This window comes from Schistocerca americana, chromosome 2 (genome assembly GCF_021461395.2).
Source record: "Schistocerca americana isolate TAMUIC-IGC-003095 chromosome 2, iqSchAmer2.1, whole genome shotgun sequence".
Taxonomy (NCBI): domain Eukaryota; kingdom Metazoa; phylum Arthropoda; class Insecta; order Orthoptera; family Acrididae; genus Schistocerca; species Schistocerca americana.
This window is the reverse complement of record NC_060120.1, coordinates 137,449,912-137,475,608: the sequence shown is the minus strand read 5'-3', so window position 1 is coordinate 137,475,608 and position 25,697 is coordinate 137,449,912. Positions and strand designations below refer to the sequence as shown.

General features: G+C 39.8%; 1 protein-coding gene across 1 annotated transcript in view; it reads right to left on the bottom strand.

The window, feature by feature from the left end:
• LOC124593829 (glutamate receptor ionotropic, kainate 2-like) overlaps nt 1–24,032 on the bottom strand; it is a 179,061-nt gene extending 155,029 nt beyond the window's left edge. The window contains exons 1-2 of the mRNA XM_047132176.1: nt 23,749–24,032; nt 14,332–14,581 (exon numbers count right to left, since the gene is read on the bottom strand). Of these exons, the coding sequence (XP_046988132.1) occupies nt 14,332–14,581; nt 23,749–24,032 (534 nt within the window). The remainder of the gene's footprint in view (nt 1–14,331; nt 14,582–23,748) is intronic.
• Between the last annotated feature and the right edge of the window lie 1,665 nt (nt 24,033–25,697).

Genomic DNA, 25,697 nt, shown 5'->3' with positions numbered 1-25,697 from the left:
ACCCGTGAATCTGGGTGTAGAAAGACTGGAAGATCATCGTGTACGTGACAGGGGCACCCGTATCCAACTGAAATTTCACACATTTTCCACAAATAAGTAAATGAACATAAAGTACGTTTGACTGACGTATCACTGACGAAACTGCACGCTTGCTAGTTGCTGACTTGCAAAGTACTGCATTAATGACACGGGCCTTGTGACGAGAGTATTGTGAGTGGGCTGAATACTTATGTTTGTTTCGTTGCAAATATACGGATTGCACATGTCTTTTCCTACCACAAGCGTAACATTGAGATTGTCGGCAGGGGCAGTCTTGGCGTTTCTGCCGTGTATAACAGCAACGGCAAGACTAAATTTTGTTCTTACAATGAAATTAATACGCTTAGCTGCACACAAGCGTCGATATAAGTCAACGGGGACATTTGAAAATATGTGCCTCGACCGGGATCTCCTGCTTATATGGCAGACACTCTAATCAACTGAACCACCGGGGACACAAAGGATAGTGCAACTGCAGGGACTTTACTCTCGCACGCGTCCCGTGAGACCTACATTTGCAACTTATTGTCCCGCACTATATTCATAGTGCCTCGGCCCATGATACTGATTACTCGCGGCTTTACTGCCGATTCCCATAAGAGTTCGGGCACTGTTTGTGCATCCGCACAGAAGAGGATGGTCAAATGGCCGGTGAGCCGTAACTATATATATATATATATATATATATATATATATATATATATATATATATATATATACACTCCTGGAAATGGAAAAAAGAACACATTGACACCGGTGTGTCAGACCCCCCATACTTGCTCCGGACACTGCGATAGGGCTGTACAAGCAATGATCACACGCACGGCACAGCGGACACACCAGGAACCGCGGTGTTGGCCGTCGAATGGCGCTAGCTGCGCAGCATTTGTGCACCGCCGCCGTCAGTGTCAGCCAGTTTGCCGTGGCATACGGAGCTCCATCGCAGTCTTTAACACTGGTAGCATGCCGCGACAGCGTGGACGTGAACCGTATGTGCAGTTGACGGACTTTGAGCGAGGGCGTATAGTGGGCATGCGGGAGGCCGGGTGGACGTACCGCCGAATTGCTCAACACGTGGGGCGTGAGGTCTCCACAGTACATCGATGTTGTCGCCAGTGGTCGGCGGAAGGTGCACGTGCCCGTCGACCTGGGACCGGACCGCAGCGACGCACGGATGCACGCCAAGACCGTAGGATCCTACGCAGTGCCGTAGGGGACCGCACCGCCACTTCCCAGCAAATTAGGGACACTGTTGCTCCTGGGGTATCGGCGAGGACCATTCGCAACCGTCTCCATTAAGCTGGGCTACGGTCCCGCACACCGTTAGGCCGTCTTCCGCTCACGCCCCAACATCGTGCAGCCCGCCTCCAGTGGTGTCGCGACAGGCGTGAATGGAGGGACGAATGGAGACGTGTCGTCTTCAGCGATGAGAGTCGCTTCTGCCTTGGTGCCAATGATGGTCGTATGCGTGTTTGGCGCCGTGCAGGTGAGCGCCACAATCAGGACTGCATACGACCGAGGCACACAGGGCCAACACCCGGCATCATGGTGTGGGGAGCGATCTCCTACACTGGCCGTACACCACTAGTGATCGTCGAGGGGACACTGAATAGTGCACGGTACATCCAAACCGTCATCGAACCCATCGTTCTACCATTCCTAGACCGGCAAGGGAACTTGCTGTTCCAACAGGACAATGCACGTCCGCATGTATCCCGTGCCACCCAACGTGCTCTAGAAGGTGTAAATCAACTACCCTGGCCAGCAAGATCTCCGGATCTGTCCCCCATTGAGCATGTTTGGGACTGGATGAAGCGTCGTCTCACGCGGTCTGCACGTCCAGCACGAACGCTGGTCCAACTGAGGCGCCAGGTAGAAATGGCATGGCAAGCCGTTCCACAGGACTACATCCAGCATCTCTACGATCGTCTCCATGGGAGAATAGCAGCCTGCATTGCTGCGAAAGGTGGATATACACTGTACTAGTGCCGACATTGTGCATGCTCTGTTGCCTGTGTCTATGTGCCTGTGGTTCTGTCAGTGTGATCATGTGATGTATCTGACCCCAGGAATGTGTCAATAAAGTTTCCCCTTCCTGGGACAATGAATTCACGGTGTTCTTATTTCAATTTCCAGGAGTGTATATATATATATATATATATATATATATATATATATATATATATATATAGACGGTATCTGTTCTTTGGGACATGAAAACAATACAGTCTGAGAGCAAAGCCCTAAACACGTTGCAGACGCGGGCCGACCTAAGCAGCCGAGGCCACTTGCAGGGGGCGCACTACGGGCCGCCCTTTCTTCACCACCTTGTCTACTCTTGCGTTCCGGCGTTTGTAGTTACGGCGGAACAGCTGCAATTTTTTTGCTATTACGAACGATCTAAGGAATGCAGTAAACAAATGGGCACACTCTGTAGTAAAAGTCTGTTAGCATTGTTACTATAAACCTTGTTCATAGTTCTAGGTAAGTGCCACGCATACGTTACTTCCCATGGAACACTTTATTGGAATTACGGAGCAGGAGTCTGCTAGTCCTTGAAACCGACTGAACAACTGTGCGAAGTGAACGGTGCGTTCTGCATATATATTTTTAAGCATACAGAGCAAGGGTTTGACACCTGCTTCCTTTTGAAAGACAGGAACAAATGATCATATCTGCCATTTATCCTATGTAATAACAAGCTTGTATTACCTCGTTAAGTACAAAGATGAAATTGCAACTGTGTTTCACAAAATTATCAAAACACAAACTAGTTCTTCATTTGCTTACATCATTCTATAGGTCGGTCGTAATACCAAAGACCTTGCACTACAAGAAATGTGTTTCAGAATATCAAAGATGAAAAAATATTTATATCTCTTCACGAATGCATTTTAGAACTTATGTTTACTGCACATTTTTGTCTGGTCTTGGTTCGTACTACCATCTCTAAAAGTTCTGAATTTTGAACACCCTGTACATGTAACGCTTAACGAAGGAAATACTTCTGTCCAGAACAAGCTCTTCTCATCGGCCATCAGCCGAAAGATTCCGCCCGTATATTAGATAACGGTGGTTGGATCTCAGTTGTTCCTAAATTATACCATTCCCTGCTGGTCCTAGTCGCGCTATGCCCGACATTCTGTGTCTGCACGCCTTTCACATCATGAATGTCTTACTAGCTATTTTCGCATCCCTCTTCAAATTCGTGGAACACCGAAAGAAACCCTACGAACCTGACAACTCGTTCAAAATACGACATTGCCCTACAACTTACCTAACTGGTTTTTCAGCTATCCCGCTTCAAACACCTCCACACAACATACATACTGGAACAAATTAACTGCAGTGAAATTACGTTCCTCATCTAAACACCTATGCCTGTTACCAACAGCTGTACTTCCTTTCTCCTTCCACCCTTTAATCAACTATATGTACTCTCCACCTCCAATTCTCATTACAAACCTCCATATTTCACTTCACACAAGTTCTTTCAATTCTCCTTTGAAATTCACACCAACTTCCTACATATCTACTCTTTCATCTGTTTGCCTTTATCAGGAGCAGTTTACCGTTCACCTGCATTGCACGGCCACCAAATCTTGATCAGGTCAGTTTTCATCCACTTACTTTGTATATTCTAACCCCTTGTGTTAACCACTTCTCTACATTGTAAAAATTATGGTTAGTTCAAAAATTATATGGGCTTAAGAGTGGCATATGGTCAGATCTGAAAAGCAGCCCCATACTAAGGAAATGATCTCCTTATTTTCTATATAATTTACGTTCGTCTGCAAAACGGGCATAGCCCTCAAATGAACTGTGAGCCGTATATGGTGATCCGGAGAATTCAGGACCAATCATCTATTTCTGGGCAATAAACTCATCACCAGCTAAAAGACGGTGAACATAATATACACTTCACCTTAGAGAAAAATGACGATCTAGCGTTAGAAACAGCATCAGAAGTCAGAAGCAAATGCCAGGTATTCAATAGCCTGTCTGACGTGAACACTGAAATAATATTGCAACATAGTCAGAAAATAATTCAAGGGAGAAAAGGGTACTTCAGCATTCGTGACCCTGTTGCAGACAGTGTGTCAGCACGCCAACCGGCCAGTTATTGTGGGGGCTTAGTACAGGGTTCCAGAACGAAGCTTGGCTGGTAATGGCAAGCCAAGTACCAAACCTAACTGTATAATTGTTTTATTGTGTTAGAACTCGTTTGGAATAGGCTTTTAATTATGGTGATGCCATTAAATGTCATAAACAATTTTCGAGTTTTCTTATTTTGACCACCGTGACTAACATTGAGCCATGGTTCAGATTGCTAATTCCATTGTACCCACGGCGTGTAGTGAAATCCTGTAACTGCGTGTGAACTCTGAAGAAGTACAAGAATTTCTTCGTTACGTTTTCTGACAAATAACGCAGAAAGTATGAAATGTAAAATACATTTAGTGAATTCTTCGTCGGTACCTGGTAGAATATTCCAATAGTATAAGAGAAAAATACCTTGAACAAAGAAACTGGTAAACGGCCTTCTCACATTGCAAACAGGGTGCCCTTGGCTGAATGAGACTGAAGTCGCCGAAGTGGCTTCGAAACGAAACACTTCCACCGCTCCAGTGTGCCATACAACAATATTATTATATAAAAAAAGAAAGTTCGTTAATGTTTTGCAAAAAAATGTGGTGAAATAATGTAGTGAGCTAACAGAAACTGCTACTGAAGATTTAATAAAACGACATTAAAAAACAGTGATAAGTGATTAAACAGTGACGAAAATAGGTCAACAAGCATAGTTGTAAGAAACAACAGTATTATTGTGAGGTTTTAAGTTGGTCTCTGCTCATTCCAGTTAATGTCTGAGTAATTACTGAACAAGTACTGTACGTTACTTACCCACAAAAAGGCAGTTTTTTATATGACGAAGAATTAAATGAGATATTTATTTACAATAACTGTTACTAGATGGCACTTACATAGTCTGAAGTCTCATGACACTCCACCACATATCTCTAGTTTGTCTTCCCTCCACTTCAGTGTCAGCTGTTGCTTGTTGTGGATAATTTTGTGCATTATGTGAAGAATTGTGCGAATAAATAATTCCGTAAGTATCCAGAAAATTTTTATATTAATCTGTTGTGCTACAATAGCAACAAATAACAAGTGTTTGGTGTTGCAGGTCATGGGAAACAGAAGACATTTCTCCAAGGAAGGAACTCAAAGCTGATGGACTCTCGACAAGGAAATTTGCTAGGAAGTTATCAGTTGACCACTGAACTGTACGACATATATCGATGAAACAGGATGAAACTTGAAACTTCAGTTCGAGTCACAAATGTGGTCAGAAGAAAATTTGCGGTACCAGATTGTGCAAGGCAATGAAAATGATAGCAACACAAGACAGAAAACTGAGTTGAGGCAGACTGCTTTTAAAACTGAGCACGGTTTTGGTATCTCAACTTCCTCAAACAGCGCTAAGAAGCATTTCTGATCTCATCGTTACGTAGAGAAACATTTCAAAGAAGGCTCAAGTACAAAGAAACATGATCAAGAAAACAAAAATTTTTCTTGATATGTATCAACTCCTGACATACTGGGACTGGAAAGTGACCTTTCTTCTGATGATAAGTAATTTAACGTGGATTGCATTAATAGTTGTTTGAAGTTGTAGATGCAACTAAGAGAGGAACTGAAGAAAGATTGTGTTGTGGAAGCTGGGAAGCTTCGTGTATGTGGGGAGAATGTGTTCTAAAGGCAAGGGCGAATTTGTTCTGGCGCAACAATGGGAGAGATAGCTCCATGGCCAATAGTGACAAGGGATGACTCCGATGTTGAAAGATGCTAATACCGATGTTGAAAGATGTTAAACGCCTCCTGAGGTAGAAGGTTGATTGACTTCTGTGGCTTTAGAAGGATGATGGACTTCTCCTGAAGGCTGTTGGTCTCCTCCTAACGTAGAAGGTTGTTGGTCCTCTGGTGTTGTAGAAAGATGACTATCAGTTACAAGGACTGGCAAAAAATCTACCTCCTTCAAAATATCTGGGTTATACGACATGATCCCTGAAGCTTTGAATCGCGACAATATTATGTAGTGTCATGGCATTTCCAAAGGCACTATTTACGAGATTAGGAATGTCATAAATTATTAAAGTTTTTCCAGGGTTGGTAATTAGCCAGTTGTCTACAGCTGTAAAGTGGTATTTCTTGAATGGTCCACAAACAAATATGTCAAGGGGCTATAAGCGGCGAGAGGGAAAGACAGCAAAACAACTCCATTGTCTTTACAGAAGTTTAACACCTACACTGACAATGGTGAATCGTGATTGTCAAGCAACGAAAGGCAGGGATGGCCGGGCGTTGACTTTACGTGGCTGTGAAATTGTCTCATGACACAGTTATCCAGCCAGACGGATGTGCAGTACCAATACATCCTGGCAGACCTCTCTTTCTGAAATAGTCTTTAAAGAACATTCTAGGGTAAATGAAGAGTTAGGGGACAGCGTTGCCAGTAGCACTGACACAAGTTGCAGTTGTCACTGTTTGCTCTCGCTCAGCAGAAGTGGCTTTTGCAACATACCGAACTACTTTCTCAACAATAATTTTCCTTGGCCGCTGAAGAGTCTGCACCCAAGTTTCGTCTGCATTCCACACATATTTTCTTTAATACTTATGTTTTTCTTAAACATGTCTCAAATTTTCAAAAAAACTCCCAACGTTGTGCCGATTAAAACTAGTTGCTTCACTAAGGCTACTCACTTCCGGCTCTCTTAAAGAAAGTTGAGATGCGTTTCTAAAAATTTATAAAACCATTCTGAAGTTGCCATTTTGGCATTTATCCAAGTATCTGGCACTTTTACTTGTTTCACTACTGCAAATTCATAGGCCAGTTCCCGAACACTTTAGGAGTTAATTCACAGTAAATTTTAGCACTTGTTAACATGTAGTTACTATGCTCGTGTTCCAAATCATCATTCAATAATTGTCGATGTTCAGCATAGCATATCCCATTTTCAAATTCCCAGCCGCTTCTGGTGTTTCAAGATGATTTTCCTTTTTAGCTTTATACGTATGAAACGTCATTTGGCCTATAACATATGTTTTTGCTGCTTCCCTGATAGACATCCAGCCATTCTTAATTTATTAATGTGCCGTCTCAAAAATATCAGAGTATTTCCCCCCTTTTCAGTTTTCTTCTTATAATTCCTCGGCATTTCGGAAAAAAATACCACATAAGAAAATATTTGTTATTTAAATTGATACACCATATGAACTTGACCCAAAAGAAGCGCATCAGCTTGACCCAAACGACGCCGTTACACTTAATTTAAAATCTACGAGAAACAGGTAGCAGGTTGAATTATTGTTTAAAGTTCATATTTTTACCTTCAAACCATGAAACAATATGATGTGTTTGGTTGTTCAATTAGCTCACGAATAACCCTAAAATAAAAAGTGAAAGTGCATAGTAAAACTTTTAGTGCAGTTGAAAAAAAAACTGTTCTTATTCAAAAAACACAGCGGCAAGCAACCATCTCCTCCAGCGCACGTGTGGTTACTGAGTATCAATCTGTTACCCCTCCACTCTCGTTCCCACTTGCAAACCTCTTCACATTTAAAAATTATTGGGCCTGTAACCAATTGTATCAACTAGACTCCGTCTCCCCTGTCTTTAATAATGATATATTAAATACTGCAAGGGGTCATTTCAGTGGAGAAAGGCTTGGGCCATTCATTTACCAAGATGGCAATGTTGTCCAGAAAAGTTGCGCAGAGCTGGGTGCAGAGCACTTATGGTAGTCCTAATTTTTCGAACACAAATCTTATTAAGAATTTCAGGGCATCTATGTCTAAAAAAATTATTAATAGAATAGAGTGTGTTGAGGAAATTGCCTATGTCTTGTGATGTGAGACTGAATGTGGTAAATGTGAAGAACTTGTTGAGTGAAGACAGATGGAGTTCAGGCACTTAAAAAGGTATGAAAAAGGACTCAGAAAATATTAATTTAGATGTAATATGTTCAACACAACTCAACTTCACCTTAAATAAAGAAATGTAAACGAATAAAATGTACTTTTCTTGTTACTGTTGTTTAAAAATAACCTACATAAAATTTCTAAGTGGGGATTTTATTTTTGGCCATAATGTAAAGTAAAATACGTGAATATTAACAAAACCGACAGATGCTAGGGAGTCAAAAAATTCCAGAAGCAATTTCCATTTAATATCATGAAACAGAATAGGGAAATACCAAGTACAGAAGAACTGCATCGGAAATTATGAAATTCCATTTAAAGCAAAATGTTAGGAAAAAACCCTACAGTTAGACAGGTCTCTGTGGCACTCAATAATTTGTCTAAATGTAAACAAATAAATATATAAATGACAGAAAAAATTACACAATGCATTTAAAATCAGTTAAATATAATTAGAATACAATTAATTTCATATGTGGCATTTCATTCCATTGTGGCATGCAACAGTAGTAAATAATGATTCAAATGAGTGAACAGTCTCTGTTGCAGTTATGTAATTGTTCATTAATTCCATCAAAAACAGGAGCCCCAACTGGAATTAATAAACAGTCACATAATTGCAACAGAGACAGTTCACTCGTTTGAACAATTCATTTTAGATGCGTTCGGAGTGTCGTGCATTTTCGGAAAACTGTCCCTAGAAAAAGCAGGATAACGTAAGCGCTATATGGCATTACAGTAAGCCACAATGTGTGTGGCAAAGAGCTTTAAATTTTATAAATTGACTTTCTGAGTAGTACACTATCTCACCGACATGGAGTATTTGCAATACTGTGAATAAGTATCAAGCTGAACATAGATAATATTTGTTTATGGAAAGATATTAGTTTTTATGGATATTTTCGGTATTCATTTTCCTTACTTCTCTACAGTGTTTTTTTTTTTTTTTTTTTTTTTATGTGATAGAGCTTCTCTAATTTTGAGGCAAGGTGTTTTCTCAAAATTAAAAGTTTCTCGACCTGATAAGACATTGAAAATGACGACTGGGTCACTTTTCTACTGTTTCCCTTTGAAGAAATGTGTTTCTTAGTACACTATTTCCTTTTGATAAAATATATGTATTACTTATTACAGAGAAAGGTATGTCCAACAAAGCTTTAGAATTATATAAAAGAGTTGGTACAGGAATTTTGATATCCAGAATCAGTAAAAGAAATTATGATCTTTCATTTCGGTTTGTCCCATGTTTGCTTCCATTGTAGCTAGGTGTACATAATGAAAATCGCTGTAAGGAATAGTGATTTTCGGTCTTTCAGGCTTTTCTATTACAGTGACAATTATAAAAATTCTATGACAAAGTGAAAATTTCTGATTGCATTTGGTGACGTACTTCCTATTTGAGCTAAACGGTTTGTATGAACTTTGCGAGCCATCTCACGAATATTCCATTCACACTGTTTTTGTTTTAATCTTCAACGTGGAGGATAGTGGGACGCAGGTCTCGTTTCCTGTAACGTATTTGATATGATACTACAGAAACAAAATTGATCCCCTCTTATTTAAACTACTTTCGCTTTCGCCTTGAATTATCTTAAGTAATTGTTGGATGAGCGCTAATTTTCACACCCATCCTATCTTGTTGTCTTTGGAACCGCAGTAATTATAGTCTATTAAAAGTGATGAAATTTCATCAGGTAGATCTGCTTTGATTAAAAGCTCGCATAATTCCTGCTGTGCCCTGTGAGTTAATGACTGCATCTACACCTAGACATACATTGTTTCCGAATTCGTGAATAGGTATTTGAGTCTCACAAATGAATATCGTATCTCGCACATTATCTTCTTACTCGTATCCCAGTTTTCATTTACGTTTGAGATTTCTAATTCTTGCACTACTTACTCTGTACTCCATTATCTGTGTGGAGTGTCTAGGTCACCGAGTTACAGTTTTGTATCTGTTTCACATATTCCTCCAAGTTTTCATTAACTTCGCAGTTTTTCCGGATAATTTCATTTCTGAGTGACCTATATTGTAGCATTAACTTTCTTTCTTTCTTTCTTTTTTTTTTTTTTTTTTTTTTTTTTTTTTTTTTTTTTTTTTTTTTTTTTTGCAGTTTCTTTCGTTCATCACTAACTCAGATGTCCCGTCCATGGCTGCGTTGTTATGTCTTATTGAATCCTAGCCTTTATCAGCTGTATTTGCGACACCTCTTTTAAGGGGATACGGAATCACCTATCCCCGCAATGTTAATATATGCCTACTATAGGGAACATTTTCTCACAAACTACTGGAGACAGAGAGGTAAAAATTTTACTGTATGTGCATTCATATGTTACAACAATACTGAAACAACAGTTTATTGTCAAAGTATTTTCTTACAGAGATATTGTACATTTATTTTTAAGTAAATTTTTTCCATCGCTTTTTACTAGACTATCACCCCTAAGTCTTTTGTAAATCAAGTAATTAAAAAAATCGTTGTTTCAGTATGTAATAGGGGCCTATGTCACTACGTCATAAAAATTTCAGTCTTCTAGGTTGACCAGTACCTGAGATAATGTTCCTAGATGAAGTAAAAAGTAAACTTACGGGAAACGGAGAAAGAAGATTAAAACAGTCCTGATCCGTAGCTAATACCCCCTTCACAGTCTTCATAATCATCTTCAAGTCTTCTTTTGGCACCCCTCTGCACCTGTCTTGCTTTTTTCACTAATGTCTTGATTATATTATCAGCATGCCTTAGTCTGTGCTGATCTAAAAAGAACATAGCACGTACCGTACGGGAACCAACACACATACCCAACTTTTGAAGGACCTGGCATTTAGTTATATTTCCAAGATTGAAGGTTGCCACAGCATCATACACACCAAAATGTAGTGTATTAATTCCGACAAACACTGTTTTTGGGAGACGATGCCATATCACACTATTCAAGCACTCGTTGGGGTTCTGCGTTTTTCCGTGAAGACATTTCATCAGAAGACTTCTGTCAGCCAGATCTCTGAAAATGGGCTTTATTTCTGCCATGATGGCTGATGGTAGACTGTGGTGGTGAATGTATTTCTCTCCTGTTGTTAGTCCCCTATTGTATTTACACCAGCTGTTTTCACCTTTGGGGCACAAACCATGTTGTGGATGCTCATCCGTGGATGTGGTGTGGAAATATAAAGCCCATATAGCTCTCCTCATTTCTTCAAGATTGCCTGTATTTTGCCTGATTGCAAGGCCATAGCAGTTCTGAATGTGGTCTATTATGGAATCAGTCAATCTTCCTCTGCCATCCAAGGTTTTCCCATCATCTAGTTTTTTCCCTTTCATAACTGATTTTAACCTTCTCAGCCTGGCACCCATTCTCTTCTGCACATGTCCTATACATTCAAGTTTGCTTATATTTACACTGTTCCCATATGGTTTGCTTTCCAAAACTTCTTTGAATGCTTTAGAGTCACCATCTCCCAGATATTTGACATAGCGAACATTATACCACTGTGAAGAGCGATGAAAAATTTTCTTCACCCCAGCAACCTCCATGCCACCACTACTACCATAATAATTAGCAATACAGTCATCACTGTGTTCATTTTTCAGCCTGCCTGTGCACCTACAGTATTTAGACATTATTGCAACATCAATAACCTTGCCAGTATCAACACTAGTTGCTGTTACAACACCATTGTTGGAGGTGTGGCCCCTTTTCTGCCACGTGCCATCAAACGCCACTGTGAGGTCACGACTGCCGTCATTTTCTTCCACTGCTTCTTCCACAGCAACCTGCATTGACTTCTGTGCTACATCTTCAACTGCAGATCCTAGTACATAATTGTAAGCTTCAAACTTTGAAGGTGCACTTGGAAGATTTAGAACACCACATAGCATATCACCAGCTGCTTTGCCCTTACCAATTGCTCGCAATCCATAAACTAACCTAATATTTACACTATAAAGTTCAGTTTTCTTGTATCCATTATTTACAGTTACTGAAACCGAACTTGGAAACTTACAGCTGTATTTACAAACACTGCATATTAAATTAAACTGGGCAGCCAGGCCAACATGGGATTCTACTTTCAGAGAAACGTTTCCATGACATTTTTTGCAGCACAAACTGTTTTCAAGAGCTTCACACAATATATTCGTATCAATGAGTTCAAAAACTTCATTCCCTCTATCAAGTAAATTATATTTCTCTTCCAAATCTCTTAGTTTTTTATGAGAAGCACTGTTTTCATTTGGTGTAAGTTCGTTCGGCAAATCAGTAATAAGTGGATTCACATTTTCCAACAGTGATGATGATGAACTGCTTTGCTTTGCTAATGAATCATTATTTCTTTTCTTTTGCCAGTTCACACGCTTTTTAAATACTTTTGCTTTAGCTCTAGGCATTTTCACTGCGAAAAATGAAGCACTAAATACGAAATAACTCAACAACAACTACTTTCTTATATCACACTGTTTACAAAACAGTCCCGCCACAAAGTCAAAGAGTAACTTGAGGAAACCAGAGAGAAACATTTTCGGGCAACTAGTGTATAAATAGTCGCTGGAAACCGGGATATTTGAATTCATGTCACTTTAAAGGTACTGCCAAAAAGTTCATGGTCAGCCACGAGAGACGTGTATAACTAAAGCGCAATACCCGATCTCACAAATATATAAAAATAAAATAGTTATAATTGTAGTAGAGCTATGTATGATACGTCATTTTAAAGAGGAAACATGGCAGAATATAATACGCCAATAAAAAAAAATTCGATTTTTTAACCCAAAATCCGATTCCGTATCCCCTTAAGATTTCTCCACGTCGCGTCAGTAACTGCTTGAAGTGGCGTTATTCTTTTCTCCCACATTCGTCCTTATCTGTCTATATTTTTTGTATCTTCTACTTGTCTAAGTGGCAACGTGTCACATACCTTCTCTTTTACTTCCTGAATTGCATGTAGCCTTTCATTAGATTAGGTGCACCCTCAATATCATAATCCAAGCATGGCTACTCTGATGAAGCGAAAGAGTTGACACGAGAGTGGAACGGCGTTCTGTGGTCGTCAGTGACGAGAGTAGTTCCTGTCTGCAAGCGATTGATGGAACATACACGTGTGTGGCGTAGACCAGGTGATACGTCTATCCCGAAGTGCATTCGCTCTCGGCACACAGGTTCCATCTCGGGTTTTGTTGCATGCGTAGCCAGCACTTATCGCTCGCGATCACATTTGATGTCTCTGCAGGGTAAAGCAACCAGTGCCGGCCATATTGGACTGGATTTCATCCCTGTACTACTGCAGTTTCTTCGACAGGAACGTCTACACACCGCTGGGACAACGCAACGGGCTTTTTCTGGATGGACGTTATAAAGCGGGAACTTACTCGTTCTCCAGAAACTGATACAACCATTGCCGAATTGCAAGGAAAAGGAGCAAGATGCTTGGGACAGTCTATTGGAGGATGCCATTCAGCACCTTCATGATCACTTTCATACGAGAATACACACATGCGTTGTCGTCAGAGGGCAGAGGCACACTGTGAGTAGACTGTGACTGTTTTGACAGCCTCTACTTTGACATGCGTGTTCCATCTCTTCTAATTTTGTTGCCTTATACTCCTACCAATGATGCAAAACCTGTCAAGTAACTTGTCAATAAAATGACCTCGTCCTTAAGCCTGTTTTTTCCGAGGGCGACAAAAGCAAGTAACTGCATATTATAACAATAATTACACCAACGTTTAGAAAATCGCAAAGTTAAGTTACTGAGTGGAGATAAAATGCGTTAAGCGTTGTTATTTGGTCTAGAAAATTGAAAGATTCATTCGGACAAGAAGAAGTCTGAACGGAGAAGGGCAAAAAAAAATCGTCAAGACAGGACCCTTTCCATAAGGAAAAGCAAATTTTTAGAAAATAGGCTTCGATATTCACTAGGTGTTGTAATATCCTTTATGTGGCAAAAAATCTTTGAGGAGGATGAATTTTGAAATACGTAGCAAGGATAATTGAGAACGTTAGACGTAGCATAAGTCGGAAGCGGTGGCCGAGCGGTTCTAGGCGCTACAGTCTGGAACCGCGCGACCTCTACGGTCGCAGGTTCGAATCCTGCATCGAGCATGGATGTGTGTGATGGCCTTAGTTAGTTTTAAGTAGTCCTAAGTTCTAGGGGACTGATGACCTTAGAAGTTGAGTCCCATAGTGCTCAGAGCCATTTGAACCGTTGGAACGTAGCATAAACAAAAAAATTGCCATGAATCACGTAAGAACTGAATTACAGTTGCGGTCTACTAAAACCTGATCTTCGTGTAGTTGTAGCCCTTGCTTACTTACCTTGTTGATGAATTCGCTGAGAATGCGGGTCTCTGTGCCGTCGAGGGTTCCTGGAGCGCCCTCCAGTACGACGTATGGAGGATAGTGAAGAGTCGCGAAAACCAGCTGGCGGCCCTCCAAGTTTGTCAGTCTACTTGGAAACGGCTCAGCCAGTGGCCGGTCTAAGCCGCTCCCATAGTACCACCGCGCCACCACCAGCTCGTCCCGCCATGTCGCTTGACCTGTAAATTTTACTGTCACCAGCTTGAAGCTGGTGATGCAAGATGAGGTTACCTACTGAGCCTCTCTGTATTTCAATCGCAAAAAAGATTATCAATCGCTCGTGAAGTATCCCAATAGCTTTACTTGCAAAATACGGAAAATAATTTTGAGAATGTACACAAGAAAATGAATTTTGGATTTTGTCTATTTAAAACACATTTATCGCAAACGACACTGTAAACTGTGACTAAGAGAAGTGTGTGCTGTAGTCTTGAAAAAGGAAACCTGGCACGCTCAACAAATGAATTTCGACTTCACAAATGAATTTCTTCTGATACTTAGACTGGAGAGTTTCAAAGCATAGAAAACAGGAAAATAGGGAATTTGGAACGCTATTTTATACGGTAACAGCTAAATGAACTAGTCTCGAAATTTAACAGAAGTGTGGAGCCGCAGTTATTTGTGAAAACAGATGTGGCGTAGAAGTATCAATGAAGGAGGACAGGATGAAAAACACTTTGGAAAAGAAACCTAGTGACACCCTGAATATGAAGGTCAAATTTATTCCAGCTGCTGTGTCTGTATTCTTCTGTAATTCTGCCATCTTTTCCTTTTTCTATAATAGTGCTCACTCACCCACAATTCGCGTATTTTCATTTCCTTTTATTGCGTTACCCGATTAATTCTCTCACACACTCTCTCTCTTCCTTCATCTACCATGTTTGACATCTTCACTCCACTTCTGTATTTTGCTTTGGGCTACTGTCAGTTCTAATGAATGGATAGCAATAACCCACTCTTTGCAGCGCTTTCCTATTCTTAACGAGTTCTACTGCCTTTATACCATATTCCGCTCGTTTTGTTTTTACCAAAAATTTTTGTTTCCATTACACTTCACTGCCGTATGTATATTGTGTATTTTCATTTGGGTTTGCTGATTTTCTGGTTTCCCTGTTACATTCATGTTCCTGACATTCCATGCTTTGACTCGCAGCGTATTACACTTTTAATTGGTTTTTCAGAATTTTTCTCATGGTCACCCCTCCCCGTCCTTTAACTAGACATTTTTGGACCGCAGACAACATTTTCTGTTGTTAAACATTATGTCTCAAATACAGGATATTGTTACGGGACATCCTCCTCTAGCAATATCTTTCCTCAACAGTAATAGTCCATACCAGTATTATTTTCGAATTTTGGACAGATCAGAATTATCTTCGTTGCTTTTCTGAAAAGTACCATATAAGTTTTTAGAAGGCATGTTATATTTCGAGCCAAAATTTATGAAAATGAAATAGTTTATCATATACTTAATCTCGATGTTATAATCGATAAGTTCAAGTTCTGAATATACAGTTAAAATTATTTTTTTTAGAAATATCTGAAATTGCGACCTAATGGCACACTTAATATTTCTAATGTTAGCTATGCAATACCGTACTGGTTAGTATGTTTATTTCTGGACTAATTTATGAAGTAATAATCGAAAGTCTTAATGCAACAGAAACTAGTAGAAAATCATTTGTTAAGAGAAATTGTAAGCCCGTTGAATTTTGGGCAGAGTGAAAGAGTAGTTAGCATGCCTCTGATGTGATAGGACGTATTTTTGTATTTTGTGCGAACAATATAATTTGGGCTTTGTTAATGTGAAAAATCGAAAGAGTATATGATATACTACAATGTGAGAAAATATATTAAAAACAAAAATACGGCAACAACTATCTTCAAATTTATCTAGTTCCATCCAACCGTGAGGACCGAAAATGTGACATTTTCAGCTTCAAGAATCAGACCCATAGACAAGAACAACTGGAACCAACCCTACATGAAAAGCTAAGTAAGCTAGAAATTTCATTGTAATCTTCGCTCCTCTCAAATCATCGTAAAAGACTAATGTGGACAATAGATGGAAGAAGGGGGGAGATTACAGTCTCCGCTGCTTTGTGAATCTTCATGCCTGTCATTCCTGATTCCCCAGTCTTGGCCAGCAGTTTTCCGTCCCATGGGGATTAGGGGAACTTTTGTCCACTCCTACTTTCTGTTTGACAAGTTCTTTGAGGAATGAAGGTGTCTGTAATGAATAACACACTATTCAGCTATTACGAAACGGAGACATCCATGGTAAAAACTTGTACACACAAGGAGTTACCGGCAGGATTACATCATTATGACAGATATTGGATTGCAAGCTATATTAAGTAGCATAAACTGATCAATATTTAGTAATGTTTAAGAAAAATCTGACACTTAAGAGTATGTAAAGGAAGAGTAAATGTTTAGTCAAGTGGGATATTGAAGTATGATGGTGTATTTGAAGATGTCTGAAAATAATGCATACCATCACCTCTAATCAGTTGAGCTGGAAAGGAATGGACATACCTGTAAAAGGCAGTTAACAGAGGTTACAAGAACAAAGATGGTAACTGCGAAGAGGACTTATATGACAGAAAAAAATACTTCAATTTATCGTTGAAAGGAGGAAATACAAAGATGTAAAGTATAAAGAAAGAATGAAGCAAAGTAAGCCACTATGGGATGAAATTAATAACAAGTGTAGTGAAGCTAAATTCTGATGCCTACAAGGAAAATATTAACGATAGGAATAGAAATGTGCCGTCGGAAGGATAAATTCATGATATAGAATGATCAAAGTAATGTTCTTTGAAATTAAAAGAACAAGTGACAACGAAATGAGTACAACATGTGTTCCATTGTCAAACGTACAGACAGAGTGGGTGGCTGGATAGAGTACTTTGGGGACCTCTAATGAGTGGGGGGAATTCTTTGCTGACACGAAAGAAGAAGACATGGGTATCGATGAAAGATTTGAAGTACGCACTATTAAAGTCAGAAACTTAAAGAGCTTCAAATTTTTTGGTCAAACAGGACAGATGAGATAGATAACATTCTCTTACAAATTCTAAAATTGCTCAAGTTAATATGCATATCGATTCAGAATCGGGTCATACAGTCGGACATGCGGCTGAATGTTATCCACAGTCCCAAAGACCGTACGCGGATGTAAATGCGAGAAGTATCGTACAATAAGCTCAGTTGTGGCATGACTTTAAAACATTTGAAGACTCTTTATCATTAGGATCTGAGGTCGTTAACGATCTGAACACGTTAAAAAAATTTAACTTTATCAACAATATAATATACATGTGCGAGAGGACAAGGTTGGAATGGTTTACCGTTTTATTGTCTCCACACTGTTGGTGAAACTAATGAAGTATTGAATGTTTTGTCTACGAGAAAATAATCCGTGCTTGGAAAACATAAAAAATACCCGCTGGCGGTTCGTATTGTTTCGATAAATAGATGAAAATCAAACATTTAACTAGGACTTGAGATCATTATACGTCTTTAACTTTACACTTTACATATAAATGTTATACAAATTCGTAAAATATTGCTGATCAGCTGGGCAGTGTCAACCAGAGAACGGTATCTCTTCGACTCTTGGTTTGTTTACATCCCACTTAGTCAACTCTAGCAAGCATCAGTAGCAGAACGGGCGCCCCGGAGCTCCAGGTGTGTGTAGTTTGTTGAGCAGCTTTCCAGAGCAGGAGGTAATCGTATACGTTGAAATACGCGTCCGTGATGAGCTCTTTTCGTTCATTCAGTGTTTTAAACGATAGGTTCCCGTTTACTGTACCAAATTTCTAGCTCTTCTTTTGTGTCGAAATTATGTCCCTTGTCGATCACGTGCCAAATTTTTAGATTTTCATCCGTGTTCGTAACGATACGTTAATGAAATCAGAAGTAGAGACCTAATGATGCCTTGTTACTAGCATATGTATGGTCTTTCTAAGGCGTCAGTAATTTTCATATCTTTTGGCCTACATAATGCTCTTCACAGTTGTCGGAATTGATACACGTCGTATTTGCCGTCCTTATGTATGTCGTGTCGGGAAGGAAATTTTAATTTGTCCACTGTTTTAATTGCAAGTTTGCCACTTTCTGCCCGAATGAAAGTTTGCCACTTTCTACCCGAATTATTCGCTCAATTTTATCGCACGTGGTAACATTATATTTCACATTAGCATATTTTATGTTGTATTTAGCGGTTTTACGTGCTGCAGCTTTTCTTATAAGTTTTTAGGCATATATACGTTCTCCAATTTTTGAGTGAAAACCATTCTCGTCTGTAACTTCTTTTAAAATCAGTAAGCAGTTTTCATATTATGTATTCATTAGCGGCAAATTCAGAAGTAGGTGTAACTTGGTATAAGAAAGTGGCCTAAATTTCTTCTTTGGGGGTTTTTATTTATTATAGCCTAACGATTAAGTTACAAAATTATTTAAATAATGCCATGTTCAACATCAGGATGCAGTATTTGGTACCTGATTCAAACAGCAGAAATTCTGAGAAAAATAAATACACTACCCTAAATTTTCCGAACATCGACAACCGGTACAAATTAGCAAGTGATCTCCTATTTCGTACCACTGGGTAAATAAATTGTACCACGCTTGTAAACTATGTCCCTGAATTTAAAGATGTGTATTAGATTAAGTTTAAGGAAATGTTCCATATTTTAGTTGTTACATCACTATTTTAATACAGTGCAATATCAAGTTTTGCCTACTGTCCCCCATCCTTGCACACTTTGCGTGAATCCACATTTTTCATTTTATGCATTTAACCCATTCTTTCATTCGATCTTCCTCAAACAGTTCGCTATACCATAACTCAGTTTTGCGAATGAGTTTCTATGGTGGCTTCCCGGCAGAGTCTTTAAGTCTGTAAAACCCTTCCTTTTGGTTAATGATCTGTAGTTTTAGATTTCCTTTCCTTTGCTTCATTCCGCTCTAAAAGGAAAAAATCATGGGCTACTTCTCAGCTCACAGGGTCCTTGACAAGATCTCGGAAGTTTTGTTTGAAGCTCTTATTATTTTCCACGGATTCGGCGATATTTCTTCGAAGGATACCTTCAGGCCACTTTTTGCCTGTCATGGCTTCCTCTGAATTTGAACTATGGGGCAATACGTTTCCTTCTACAATGTCGAACCCATGTTTTCTTACGTGCGGTATGCTTAAACTGAAATACAGGGTTATACTCTTCCAATTTGCACTCAACATTTTCATTTGCAGCATGCCTCTTAATTGTTGACTTAGAAACATTTTACATGCCTGCACATTCATTTCATCCTCGGTCACACTCAGATGTAGTGTTCCAGTTAAATGCAGTTCAGCTGTGCTCCACTTTCCATTATGCCTTTCTGTTGCCATATTGAATTAATAACTGGGGTTAAATGGCAAAGTAAAAAATTCACATCATCATTTCGGAACATTACGCTGCGCAAATAATGGAAAAACGCATTTTTTAAAGATTCATCATACCAGAAAACTTTTCATATTTTACCGGTACAATATCAGAAACTTGTACCTGTGCAAGACGCCGTTTTCTATTTGTCAGTTCCTTAGGAATGAGCCAAAACGAATGCAGATTTACGACCGTCTGAAAACTAAGGTTATTTCACGTATATTCACCTATAAATAAAACAATATGTTGCTGATTACCGCATATATGAGTAACAGTAACGCTCTTCACCATATGTACAAAAGGTTGGATTAAAACTACAACCGCCCGCATCTCGTGGTCGTGCGGTAGCGTTCTCGCTTCCCACGCCCTGGTTCCCGGGTTCGATTCCCGGCGGGGTCAGGGATTTTCTCTGCCTCGTGATGGCTGGGAGTTGTGTCCTGTCCTTACGTTAGTTAGATTTGAGTAGTTTTAAGTTCTAGGGGACTGATGACCGTAGCAGTTAAGTCCCATAGTGCTCAGAGCCATTAAAACTACAACAAAATCAACGCTGTGCCGAAAACTTCTTCGTTGCAGAACTTGTTTTATTCCTTTTTTCACTGATGACATTTGTTTCGCCTTGTAAAAGGCATCTTCAGACTGACCTGCACTAATTACAGCAGTATTAGAAACTCTTGATGACAAGTTCTAAGATTAAATATTTAATTTTTTTCAACTTACTAATATGGTGTTGGTAAGTGATACAGTAAAATAAATCGAAGGAGGTAGGTGCTCACGTAACGTGTTAACAGCGTAAGTCCCGATAACCACATTTAACATTATTTTATTCATCCACAGGTTATCGGATGTTTCGCTTTTAACACATGATGTGAGCACACACTTACTTCAACTTATTTTGCTATACAGGGAGGTTCACTTATACGTTTCAGCGGGAATGCCTCTGGAACTACAACTGATATCATCCAAGGACTTTCACGGGTATGAGTGTAAGGCAGGGGTTCCTGAAAGTAAATACTATGAGACCTTCTAAAATGTAAGCATATATTATCTCCAAATAAAACCTGCGTTGTTTTTGAAATGGATCCCCGTATTACTTATTACGTAATCTATAACATGAGAAATCACTAAAAGTATGACATTACTTGCATAGCAATATGTCATTTACATTCCGAGATATTTCAAAGTGATGGCACTTGTAATAAACTAAAGGCGCCGCAATTGCCCTTCCCCAGACGTAAGTGTGAACCCCACGTTTCTCGTAATAGCGATGCAACAAGCACTGTACTTATTGTATTTATACTGTTATTAAGTGGACTGGAAACACTACAGATGTCCAGTCACACAACTACGTACACCTCCCATAACGGCTCCGTCAGATCCTTGGTCAGCCATTAGCCTGGCCGGTGATATTCGGTTTTTCACTATAGTTACGTCCATTTTAGTACTGCAATAAAGATCAATAAAAGGCCAAAGAGCATATCCTTTCCTTATTTTTCATTGTATGTGATTGGACATCTGTAGTGTTTCCAGTCCACTTAATAACAGTGTAACTGGCAATAAGCAAAGCGTTTGTCGCATCGTAGTAAGTAAATCACATCGCGATTAGGAGCAACATGGGGTTCACGTTTGCGTCTCTGAACGTGCAACAGCGGCGCGTTTTGTTTATTTCAAGAGTCAGTTTCGCTCTGCAATGTAACTGATGTATTGAGATGCAGTCGAAGTCATTCTTTTTGTGATTCTTCTTGTTGTTGATTGCCTAAAATGTAATGCAGGATGACAATTAAAAAAACAATAAAAACTTAAGTCTGTGTTGAAAATAATGTTTGCTTACGTTTTAGAATGTCTCATAGTATTTACTTTCGTGGGCTCCTGCATTACGTTCATACCCGTGATGGTCGGTTTCCAGCATCTATTGTTGTTCGAGAGTACACGCACTGTAACGTTAAAGTGGCCCACACTGCAGGTAAGGTGGGTAGTCTATTTTTACCGGTGCCGTAACAATGGCACCCAAAATCCACTGACCAACAGAATAATGATAGTTTTCAAAAATATTGTAATCTCCCATTCGCAAGTTAGGATCAACCCTTTGTAATACTGTTGTAATTAATGTAGGTAAGTCTGAAGATTCCTTGTGTAAGGTGAAACGCGTCCCACTGATACATAAGGCAATACAATCAATTCTGTAGCCAAGGCCGTTGTTTTCACCACATTCTGCATACTGGTTGCTGTACCAAAACCCCATGAAATGGAAATCCTTTAAAATCGACGCTGCCTCTTAAGCCACTTGTTCATCAACGCACAGAGTTCATAGCTCGCACTATGGCTGTAAGAAGCACGTAGTTATTTTCACCTCACTAAATGCCAGTGCAACAGGTACGAATTTTTTTAGCAGTGATGCAAATTAGGAGCTGGTACAATAAAAGCAACTCTCCTGTACGTGTGACACCGTAACCACACACAATTTTTAATTTTCGTTTTTAGATCCTAAATGCTCACTCAAGATGGTCGGAGTCAGGAATCTGAAAAGCTATTTATGAATGTGTCAGAATGTAAAAAATTTACTGTTTCACTACTACTTTCATCTCCAGAAGTAAAATTAATGTTTATTTTTTTTTTTATTTACACGTGAAGCTACTTAGGACCAAATTGAAGAGCAAATCTCCAAGGTCATGGAACTTGTCAGTACATGAACTTACAACATAAAAGTAATAACAGATAAAAATAAATGTTCATGAACCTAAAAAAAGGTCAGTCCATGATTTTAAGTTAACGCTATAGGGATTACAATAAGAATCAGCTTAATTTTTCAAGAAACTCCTCGACAGAATAGGAGTGACCCATGAAGAAACGCTTCAGTTTCGATTTGAAAGCGCGTGGTTTACTGTAAAGATTTTTGAATTCGAGTGGCAGCTTGTTGAAAATGAATGCAGCAACATACTGCACACCTTTTTACACAAGAGTTAAGGAAGTCCGATCCAAATGGAGGTTTTATTCCTGCCGAGTATTAACCGAGTGAAAGCTGCTTATTCTTGGGAATAAACTAGTATTGGTAACAAGAAACGTCAATAAGGAATATACATATTGAGTGCCCAATGTCAAAATACCCGGACTCATGAACAGAGGTCGACAAGAGGTTCGTGAATTCATACCACATACTGCACGAACCACCCGTTTCTGAGCCAAAAATATCCTTCTACAATGGGAAGAGTTACCTCAAAACATAATACCATACGATATAAGTGAATGAAAATAAGCAAAGTAGACTTATAATACGTGTCGAGGAATCACTCACTTTTGATACCGTTCGAATAGTAACAATGGCAGTATTAAGTCTTTCAACAAGATGCCGAACGTGGGCTTTCCACGACAGCTTACTATCTATCTGAACATCTAGAAATTTGAGCTGTTCAGTTTCACTAATCATATGCCCGTTCTGTGAGATTAAAACGTCAGGTTTTGTTGAGTTATGTGTTAGAAACTGTAAAAACTGAGTCTTACTGTGATTTAAAATCAGTTTATTTTCTACAAGCCATGAACTGGGGTCATGTACTGCACTATTTGAAACTGAGTCAATGTTGCACACAACATCCTACACTACCAAGCTAGCGTCATCAGCAAACAGAAATATTTTAGAGTTACCCATAATACTAGTGGGCATATAATTTATATAAATAAGGAACAGGAGCTGCCCCAACACTGTTCCCTGGGGCACCCCCCCCCCCCCCCCCACTTGACAGTACCCCACTCGGATCCCACATCACAGCCGTTACCAACATTGTGAATAATGACCTTTTGCTGCCTGTTGCTAAAGTAAGAGGTGAACCAATTGTGAGCTACTCCCCTTATTCCTTTAATGGTCCAACTTCTGGACCAATATTTTGTGATCAACACAGTCAAATGACTTAGTAATATGTAAGAGTAAGTAAAACAGACTGGCAAGACTGTTAACCTGTTTCCCTCATCCACTGTCCTGGCCACCAGAATATCTGGGACGAGCTTGATATCTGCGAGACCAAAGACGTCGCTCGCGTTGACGGGATGGTCCCTATCCACCGGCAGCAGCAGGAGGCGGAGTCTGGCGCGACGAACAGCTCGGCGCGACGCAGACAGCAAAGCATCGACAGCTGCCGAAGCGTCGGCATGCCGAATGACGAAGCCCAGGCAGTCCGCATCCAAAGCGGACACCAACAGCTGCTCGTCACCATCATCCGTGCCGTCTAACACATAGGTCATCCTGGCCCTTAGCGACGCTGCCTTGTCCCATACGGCATAAGGTGAATCAGAAATTATCGCCATGCATTTGTAATACCCAAAGTACACCCTGATAATATCCTGTGTCATCTCGTCCAGAACGTGTTCGAAAGAACTTTCACCATCTTTCTGTAGAATCATACGTCCTAGGCATTGCTCGTATCCCAATGTCCATATCAATGATAAAGTATACATTACTATACTTCTTAAAGAGCACCACGTCATTGAGGTTACAAAATGTTACAAACTTACAGGAGAACACACTTGCTGTTCCTGTGTACCTCACGCGTACATACTTCACAATGTCGCAGGTATCTCTCTCTCTGTCTCGTGAGGCTACGAGACACAGAACTCATTGTAATGCACAATTCTCTGTTACCAGAGTTTACATCCGCATTACAAAGCAAATCGTTCGCAAGCCACGTTAGCTAATGCTGCTACAGCAGCTCTCATAAATCTGTTCAGACTCCCTTTGTTCAGTGTACCATACGCGCTCACAGGCTATGGAGCCGCAAATCCGTTCGATTCTGTTAGATTAATTCATTGCCAAACACTAATTTGCGTTCGCTACTATTGAAACCATAATGCAAGGAGTCACTTGTATAAGCATCACAGGACGCTGCTCTTCACTGTTATGTATGCGTTGCATACGCTCGTTACATATTTCAGATACTCTGAATAGTTCATCAAGCAGCTCGACAATGTGCACAATGGCAGTTACTTCAGAAGATCGTGATCGGACCCTTAGTACACATATATGATAAAAATATACCACTCTGTTATTCGCTTACGATTGTCAATCTTTACCTGTACGAGTTTTGGTTCGAAGTGAGTTAATATGTTTTTACTGTTTCAGTCACTTTTCTTTAGTTTCTTGATTGCAGTAACGCCTTTCTGCGACTCAAACCATAACTAATTTCACACTGAGGTGGTTTTTGCTGTCGAGAGAGAGAGAGAGAGAGAGAGAGAGAGAGAGAGAGAGAGACTATCAAAATTGTACCTCCATAATACAGAGAAAACAAGTATGGAACTGAGTACACCTTAATTGTTAACCATGAAAACGATAGATTTGTTGAACAGGTATAGAAATCACTGACGTCGTATTAAAAATGGCATCCTTCCTCTGTGTCTACAGGTAGTGTCTCAAATTTCTGTACCTTCCAAATCTGTTTACTCTTGGAGCTCCCTGATATGCTATTTAGCATAGGAGCAAAAGTAATACATCAGTGGATATTAGAAAAATAGCCTTCACTCAGAATAAGAGAAAAGTGAATGCTATCAATACAAAATTAACGGACATGTTGACTGAAACTTCCTGGCAGATTAAAACTGTGTGCCGGACCGAGACTCGCACTCGGGACCTTTGCCTTTCGCGGGCAAGTGCTCTATTAACAGAGCTACCCAAGCACGACTCACGCCCCCTTCTCACAGCCTTACTACTGCCAGTACTACGTTTCCCACTTTCCAAACTTCACAGAAGTTCTCCTGCGAAAAGCAAAGGTCCTGAGATCGAATCTCGGTGCGGCACACAGTTTTAATACGCCAGGAAGTTTCACATCAGCGCCCGCTCCGCCGCCGAGTGAAAATTTCATTATGTTGATTGAAGTTAAAATACTGGAATTACTAAAGGCATTGTACCTCATACAG